At 42.1% G+C, this 9464-nt stretch overlaps 1 protein-coding gene across 1 annotated transcript; it reads right to left on the minus strand.

Annotated features, from left to right (window-relative positions):
- Positions 1-425: 425 nt before the first annotated feature.
- Positions 426-776, minus strand: LOC138894595 (uncharacterized). Its single transcript, XM_070179301.1, has one exon. The coding sequence runs from the start codon at positions 774-776 to the stop codon at positions 426-428; it is 351 nt and encodes a 116-aa protein (XP_070035402.1).
- Between the last annotated feature and the right edge of the window lie 8688 nt (positions 777-9464).

Here is a 9464-nt window from a genome sequence, read left to right on the forward strand (position 1 = left end):
CCCCTTTGCTTCATACTGACGTGGGAAGATCCGTTTTACTACCAATTGCCTCGGTGTGAATTGCCTTGACCTAACCTTTTTGTTGAAAGCTCTTGCCATTCTATTATGGTAGAGTTGACCGTGACATATTGCGTTCATTCTTTTTCCATCAATGAGTGCTATTTGTTCATACCGAGTCCGTACCCATTCTACGTCACTAAGCTCGGCTTCCTATATGATTCTTAAGGAAGGGATTTCTACTTCGGCGAGAATAACAACTTCAGTACTGTAAACCAGTAGATAGGGAGTTTCCCCAATGGATGTACGAACTGTGGTGCGATACCCGAGTAAAGAAAATGGTAGCTTCTCATGCCAATGTTTGTAATTGTCTACCATTTTCCTTAATATCTTTCTGATGTTCTTGTTGGCGGCTTCTACGGGTCCATTTATTTGCTGCTTGTATGTTGTAGAGTTCCGATGCTTGATCCATTCATGGCTTTCATCAAATCACTGTTGAGATTGGCGGCATTGTGAGTAATGATTGACTCATGTACTCCAAATAGAAAAATGATGCGGCCCCGAACAAAATCTGCTACGACCTTCTTAGTTACAGTCTTATAGGATGCGGCTTTAACCCATTTTGTGAAGTAGTCTATAGCCACCAGAATGAACCTATGTCCATTTGAAGCTGCAGATTCAATTGGTCTGATGACATCCATACCCCAAGCAGAGAAGGGCCAGGGCGAACTCATTGCATTGAGTTCGATGGGCAGCACTTGTATCATATCAGCATGCATCTAGCATTGGTGACACTTTTGAGCATATTTGATGCAGTATGTTTCCATAGTCATCCAGAAATATCCTGCTCTTAATATCTTCTTGGCCAGAACGAAACCATTCATGTGGGGTCCACAAGTTTTAGCATGTATTTCTTCGAGCAATCTAGTCGCCTCCTTGGCATCGATGCATCACAAAAATCCTAAGTCAGGAGTCCTTCTGTACAGAATTCCTTCGCTTTGAAGAAATGGTTGGCCAATCTTCGAAGCGTGCGCTTCTGAGTGTGCATAGCGTGCTCTAGATATTCTCCCCTTTCCAAGTATTCCTTGATGTCGTCGAACCACAAATTTCCGTCAATCTCTTCTTTAACATGAGCACAATAAGCTGGATGCTTATGAATTACTATTAGGATAGGATCAATAAAATTCTTGTCTGGGTGTTGTGTCACGGAAGACAAAGTGGCTAATGCATCTGCAAACTCATTCTGAATCCTTGGAACATGTTTGAAATCTATCTTTGTGAATATGTTGATCAACTCTTGTACACAATGCAAGTATGGCAATATTTTTGGTGTTCTTCATAGCCCATTCTCCTAGAACCTGGTACTCCAATAGATCTGAATCTCCGATTACCAGCAACTCCTAAATGTTCATGTCAATGGCTAACCTGAGTCCTAGGATGCAGGCCTTATATTTCGCCATATTGTTGGTGCACGGAAACCTGAGTTTTTTGGATACCGGATTGTGTTGACCGGTTTTTGATACTAAGACAACTCTGATACCCACTCCTTTAAAGTTTGCTGCTCCGTCGAATAATATCCTCCAACCATCGTATGCCTCAGTAATATCTTCTCCTACAAACGATACCTCCTCGTCGAGAAAATACGTTTTTAATGGTTCATATTCTCCGCCTACGGGATTTTCTACCAAGTGATCCGCCAATGCTTGCCCTTTGACTGCCTTCTGAGTTACATATACGATGTCGAACTCACTCATCAATATTTGCCACTTTGCTAACCTTTCTGTAGGCATGAGTTTTTGAAAGATGTATTTTAGTGGATCCATCCTTGATATGAGATATGTCATGTACGCACAGAAATAATGTCTCAACTTTTGGGCTATCCATGTCAAAGCACAGCAGGTGCATTCCAATAAAGAGTACCGGGCTTCGTAAGGCGTGAACTTCTTGCTCAGATAATATATCGTCTGCTCCTTCCTTCCAATTTTTGTCCTAGAACACAACTAAAGGCCCCATACAACATAGACAGATAAAGCAACAAAGGTTTTCCTGGTTCTGGTGGGACCAACACGAGCGGTTTAGATAAATACTCATTGATTTTGTCAAAGGCTTTCTGGCATTCTTCAGTCCAGCTTGTTGCAGCATCTTTTCTCAGCATTCTGAAGATTGGCTCACATATCACTGTTGATTGTGCTATAAAGAGGCTGATATAATTGAGGCGCCCTAGAAAACTTATCATGTCTTTCTTATTCTTTGGCGGTGGCAAGTCCTGGATAGCTTTGATTTTTGATGGGTCTAACTCAATACCTCGACGACTGACGATGAAACCTAACAACTTTCCAGCAGGGACTCCGAAGTCACATTTTGCAGGGTTCAACTTCAAGTTATATTTTCGAATCCGATCGAAAAATTTCTTCAGGTCTGCTATGTGAACCGAACTCCTTTTAGATTTGATGATAACATCATTCACGTACACCTCTATTTTCTTGTGTATCATGTCGTGGAGGATAGTTGTCATGGACCTCATGTAGGTGGCCCCAACATTCTTCAAACCAAATGGCATTATTTTGTAACAATATATCCCCCACGGTGTGATAAAGGCAGTCTTTTCGGCATCTTCTTCATCCATCCAAATCTGGTGGTATCCTGCGAAGCAATCCACAAAGGATTGGAGTTCATGCTTGGCGCAGTTTTCAATCAGTATGTATATGCTAGGCAGCGGGAAATCATCCTTAGGACTTTCTTTGTTCAAATCTCGGTAATCGACACATACTCTAACCTTCCCATCTTTCTTTGGAACTGGCACAATGTTGGCTAATCAGGTCGGGTATTTTACCACTCGGAGAACCTTGGATTTGACTTGCTTGGTGACCTCCTCTTTTATCTTCAAACTCATATTTGGCTTGAACTTTCTCAGTTTCAACTTTACCGGTGGACATATAGGATTGATGGGTAGCTTGTGAGCTACTATAGATGTGCTCAAACCAGTCCTATCATCGTAGGACCATGCAAAGATGTCCTCATATTTCTTTAGGAATCTGATATACTCTTCTTTCTCTGACGGTGATAGATGAATGCTTATACGAGTTTCCTTGACTAATTCAGAATCCCCTAAGTTAACGACCTCAGTTTCCTCCAAATTAGACATCGATTTGTTTTCAAAATTCTCTACTTCTTTGATAATTTCATTAGGTATTACATCATCTTCTAGATCTTCTGAATCACTGTCCTTATGTTGCGTTGTCTTATTACATGTCACAGTCGTAGGTTCATTAGGATATGTAATAATTATGCTGAAAAGAATGTAGAAAAATAGTAATAAATATGAAAAGCATTAATGCATTAATAAACTTTTAAAATGTCAACAAGTACGACTCGATGGCTCGAGTAATTATCTCAAAACAAAATACTGAAAATGTCTTAAATTCTCAAAACTATTTGAAAATAATTCATGCTAATTTGCCAGGCTATCCAGGAACTCGGCGAGCCTGAGATGGTGCAGCGGACCAGTTTTTAAGAACAACTCCATCTTCCCTTGTCTAAATGGTAAGGTCTTCCTCCTCCTCCTTCTCAACAATTGCACTGCAGTCCATGTCTTCTTTATCTAGAAATAGCTTCCTCATGTCGTCCAAAATCGCATCTTCCGCAGATCCCCGTATCATGTCAGCTTGATAGAATGTCTGGTGCAGAGGTGGTATAGGTTGTTCCAGCGGATAATAAGGGGTACGCCATGGCGGTGTCAAATATTGATATTCTTGCCATGTATATTCATATCCGAGTCCAAAGGTCATGCCATGATACTGTGTTTGTACGGGTTTGGTGATCCCCTGAAGCTTTTTGCCAAGTCCCTTGCCTGGTTCATATCCCGTCCACAGCAATATGCTTTCTATCTTCTTGCTCCACCATCGGTCCTTTTCAATTGCGTTCACCCGCTCGATGCAGTGATATGTTTCTCCACCTAACTTTCTCCTATTTTCGATGGCTGGAACGGTCTGGTTGGTGTAGATAGGGTTGTTTCCATCTCCATGAATGATCACCTCCTGATGATTCCACTCGAACTTCACAACCTGGTGCAGAGTTGAAGCCACTACCCCGGCTGCATGTATCCATGGCCGTCCCAACAATAGATTGTAAGTAGAAAAATTATCTAGCACTTGGAACTCAACATCAAACCAAGTCAGACCCATCAATAGATCGAGGTTGATTTCTCCGATAGTGGCTCTCTGAGATCCATCAAACGCTTTCACATTCATGCTTTCCATTCGTATCTCATACAGGCCTTTACCCTATCTCTTTAGAGTGGTCAGTGGGCATATGTTCAGAATGGAACCTCTATCTATCAAGACCCTGGCGATGAACTTGTCCTCGAATTGCACTGTGATGTGCAACGCCCTGTTGTGACTTAGTCCTTCTGGTGGTAACTCATCTTCATGAAAAGTGATTTTGTGGCTCTACAGTACTTGTCCAACCATGTTAGCCATCTCTCCACTAGTGATGTCGGCGGGTACATAAGCTTCACTTAACACCTTCATCAAAGCATTCTTGTGCACATATGAGTTTTGCAATAGTGATAAGATGGATATCTGAGCAGGAGTCTTGTTCAGGTGGTCAACAACAGAGTACTCTCTTGCTTGTATCTTCCTCCAAAGATCGTTAGTGCCAGTCTCAACAACAGGCAGCTTAGGTGCAGCTTCTTTGCTCGTTCCTCCCAGATTCTCAGGTGTGTAAATTCTGCCAGTTCTGGTCATACCTTGCGCGGCACTTGTTTCTTCCATTTTGGCTTTTCCTTTTCTTCTTGCTTCCGCAACATAATCCCACAGGACAACATCAGACTTGTAAGATAGTGTGGGAGCTACCATTACAGTGAAGGGTGTAGCTACCTCAACTTCAAATGGCGCTTAAGTTTATACCAAGACCAGAGATGTTTTAGGAGCATCTCCCTCTCGAATAAGTCCAATGGACCCTTCCCGATCCCACTCCTCATCAGTTTCTATCACGTGCACTCCCTCACCTCTATGATTCGGGAGAGGGTTGTTGCGAACATTTGGTGCATCTTCCTTTGCTTGTATAACCTTAGTGTCGACCGGCATCTGAATCTTATCTTTCAATGTGCGACATTCTTCAATGGCATGACCTTTCATGCCTGAATGATAAGCACATGTTTTGTTGGCGTTGATCTATTGGGAGGGATTTTCCACAACAACAACAGGAATAAGGGTGACATAACCGGCGACCTTCAGCCTCTCATACAGTTGGGCTATGGGTTCAGCAATTGAGGTGTATTATCTAGGTGATCTGCGGTCGAAATTTAGACGTGGCTTTGGGTAGTTTTGGTGGGCTGGTGGGGTGAATGGTAATATGCAGGTTAAGTGTTGTAGGTGTGGCAGGTGGGGGCAGGGTATTGGTATTTTGGTGGTGTGGGTGGAGGTGTTTGGTATGTGAGGGGAGACTTAGGGCCATGGTCTACCATCACGGCACCCACTTCTTTCTTCTTTGAGATACCTCCTGATTGCAAGGCTTTATTCGTGGCTTGCAGTGCCTCGAAACTAGTTACCATGCCACTCTTGATTCCTTCTTCTATTCTTTCCCCTAATTTGATGATATCGGAGAACTTGTGATTTTCGATGACCATCAACCTTTCGTAATACTGCGGATCTTAAGCTCTAACAAAGAACTTGTTCATTTGTTCTTCTTCAAGTGTTGGCCTTACCTTTGCGGCCTCTGACCTCTAACGAGTAGCATACTCGCGGAAGGTTTTTGTCAGCTTCTTCTTAAGGTTTTGAATGTAGAAAACGTCTGGAGCATTCTCTATATTGAACCTAAATTTGTCCATGAAGTCTGATGCTATACTCACCCAATAAACCCACTTCTTTGAGTTTTGACTGATATACCAAGACAAAGCGTCTCCTGTAAGGCTTCACATGAATAGTTCCATGCGGATTTGTTCATTCTTACCCACTCCTACAATCTTGTCACAGTATGTTCTTAGATACACCTTCGGATCACCAGTACCATCGAACATTTTGAGCTTGGGAGGTTTGTAACCCTCCGACAGTTCCACATCCGGCAGAATACACAGGTCTTCATAGTTTGGACCTTCAATGCCTTTCCCACCTTCAACACTCTAGACTCTCCCTATGAGCTTATTGAGTTCCTTTGCCATGTTTCTAATGAGCAGGTCCTTCTCAGTTGGTTCGGGTATATATAGGGTTTGCTGCGGGGTATGTGGTAAGGTTTTCACATATATCGGATTGCTTTGATGAGTTACTGGAACATAGGTATACGAGTGGTCATTAATTGAGTTTTGGGGATCGGGAGTAGGTTGTGGTGCATTTTGGGGAGTGTGATAAGTAGTGGTTTGTGGGTATTAAGCTGGATGATGGTGATGTTATTGAGGGGTTTGCACTGGTTGTGGGTTAAGGTTCTTGGGAGGTGCGAGATTATGATACTAGTGTTGTGCGGGAGGATTCAGAACTATGGGTGGTGGATTCTGATTTTGTGTATTTTGTGGTGGTGTTTGGTTCTGGGTAGTCGGGTTTTGCTGGTTGATGTCGGAAATATTGAGAGTAAGGGAAAGGTTTGCCATATTTCGGACCTGCTCAAGCTCGCCCTGTAGTCCCAGGATTTTCTGCTCCAAACGTAAAACCAACTCATTGTGCCCCGGAGTACTTCTGCCATCTGAAGTTTTAACATTTTCCGCCACATCGGCATTGTCTTTCCGGATACCACTTAAATCATCCATTTTCCCTTTGCCCTTGCTTTTGCTTTTCGGGTCGCTTGGTGGAGGAGGTGGTAGAGGGCCTCTGGATCTAGTGTAGTATGTTGATGATGGTAGTATGCACGAACCAACCTTTGGGAACGGGAGTAATCAAAAATAAAGAAAAAGCAAAAGATAACTAAGTCAGTAAGGTAAAATAAAAGAGTGTTCGCAATATTTAAACATATTTCACAAAGTCATGCAATAATTCACGTCCTAATTTGGGGACTCCATTGTGCCTGAGGTAGGCCTAAGAGACACATAGACTTGGAGAAAATTGGTGCCAACATTTTCTTCATTTCATTAATGCGAAAATGAGCCAAAACAAACTTTCACTAAATAGACAATAATAATAATAAAGTCACTAATGGCATTTAGCCTTATTACATCAAAATCTAATCTAAGTTAGAAATCAATAAAGAACATCATCTCCTAATCTAGTGGGTCCCTGAAGGATCTTCTCTATGCTTGGCTCTTTTGATCCCGCCAATCAGGTTTTCCAGATCGCGCATATCCAACAGTAAATAAGCTTTTGCCAGATTTTCCCCTTCATCGTCGTCCATGCCTTGACAATCCGAGAGTCTCTTTCTCATCTTCACTTCTAGCTCCGTCAGGCCTTGTTCCAAGTATTCCAATATTTCTGTTGACTTAGTGGAAATCTCCTTCCATTCCCTTATCGCCTCCATGTTCACTTTGTGCTGCTCTAGATGTTTAGCTTCGGACTCGAACACCCTTTTGCGTAGCCTCTTATACTTAACTTGTGCCTCAGCCACTTCATTTATGATCCTATCCTTCAGATTGACTCCTGGCTTGACGTCCCCCGCTATGTCACCTTCCAGCCATGATAGATAGTAGTACATATAACCGGCATGATACCTGTCTGGCTTAATAGTTTCTCCTTCCACAATGATCTTTTGGTTCCACATGTGTTGTGCTTCGAACTTGAACGGAATGACATCTCCCTTAAAATATGCCTTGTACTGGACCATATTGGAAACCCGAGGTATGACTTGTTTTCTTCCAGCTTATCTCATTACCCTTATAGGAGCGTAAGGGTATATACCTCGCAGCTCGATCAGCACCAAGTGAGTAGTCCCCTTCGATCTGATGATGAACTCACTACTAGGAAACCATTCAAACATCCAATGCACCTGCTCTTCTGTCAGATTGCTGAAGAAACACACCCAACTTACAGCATTTCCAGGCTTTGCAAACCTGTCTAGAATAAACGTCATTTTCTTTGGGTGATGGTTGGCTATGTAGTCATTTAGTGGCCTTCGTAGAAGCGGTTGACGATACTGACCCTTCTGAAAGTGTTCCAGTAGCCAGACGTGTAGCAATAGATTACAACCCTTAAAGTGTCTGAATCCCTGCTTGCACCGATCTAGAGCGCGGTACATCTCATCTAAGATCATTGGGATGATAGTATACATTTGTATTTAGATACCATCCATTAAGATCCTGGCGACCATGGCTAAGCGAGTATGAATTCTTCCTCCTTTTATTGGAAAGATCAACAACCCCAGGAAGTAGACAATGAAAACATAAACCCGGTGATGCACCCATCCCAAAGAAGTAATGGTTAGTTCATCATGATAAAGATGATATGACTTGCTATGCTCATAACTCTCGTAAAGAAACTCAAAAGTGATATATGATTTCTTTAGACAGAGCAGTTCGTCATTCTTCTTAAAATCCAACATTTTCAGGAAACCGCGAGGAGTACGATTCTCTGGTACTAGAAGTACCGGACTATCCCATGGTAACTTGGCGAAACCTCCTATTTCTTCTAGGAGAGGAGTCATTTCTATATTGCCAAACCGAAAAATAGCTCATTTCTCATCCCAGAATATGGTAGCGGCCTCGATCAATTCCCTATTTGGTTGAATGTTCAAAAAACGATGGTAGGTCACCAAGTACTCTCCTCATATGATTCTTGTCACAAAGCGCAAGGTCTTTCTACCAGTCAAGTAGCAAAGGCGGGATATTCTAGACCATATCGAATCTGGGGATTTCGTGTTTTATTTTTTGCAAACAAACAAAGGTTATCCCTTTCCCCCTCCAGATTTGACTACTTATGCAATAATGATCAACACGTTGGCACATTTTCACTAAGTAATGCATATAATATAATAGTGTCCATTGGGATTGTGGAAATACCGTCGGACTTTGGGCAAGGTTCATCTTAGCGGGTTGTTAAGTTAACAATGCTTCAACCCATACTAGATTTAGCATGATGCATGTATATTTCACATTAGAGTAGTATTTCTAGAAGGGTCTAGACCGGTACTCCCAAGTGGATAACTTGAGAGGGAAAGGCACGGGACTGTCGACTGCACTGCTGATCGACTAGTCTACCGCAAATAAACCTTTCTGATTTAAAAATGGTGATTTCATAAAAGCGTGGACACTCATCAAGCGCCACTATGTTGATAATTGGCATGAGTGGCGTATGATGTGGAGCATGCTTTATGCAAAAATAATAACACATAGTCAAGTATTTACAGTAAAAGCAATAAATAAAATAGCAAAGGTGAACATGAAGAGAAAAGAAAAGAAAGACAAAAGAGAGAAGTCATTTTAGCTCATGAAAAAATGTGCGAGAACGTAATGAAGCTGGTAGGGAAATAGGGATGAGAGAGTCATAATATAGCAGTCTTAGACAAGATGGAGGAGATGGAGAGAGGTCATACATGTCATAACAAATAAAGGA

The sequence above is a fragment of the Nicotiana tomentosiformis genome, chromosome 6, assembly GCF_000390325.3.
Source record: "Nicotiana tomentosiformis chromosome 6, ASM39032v3, whole genome shotgun sequence".
NCBI classification, from domain to species: Eukaryota; Viridiplantae; Streptophyta; class Magnoliopsida; order Solanales; family Solanaceae; genus Nicotiana; species Nicotiana tomentosiformis.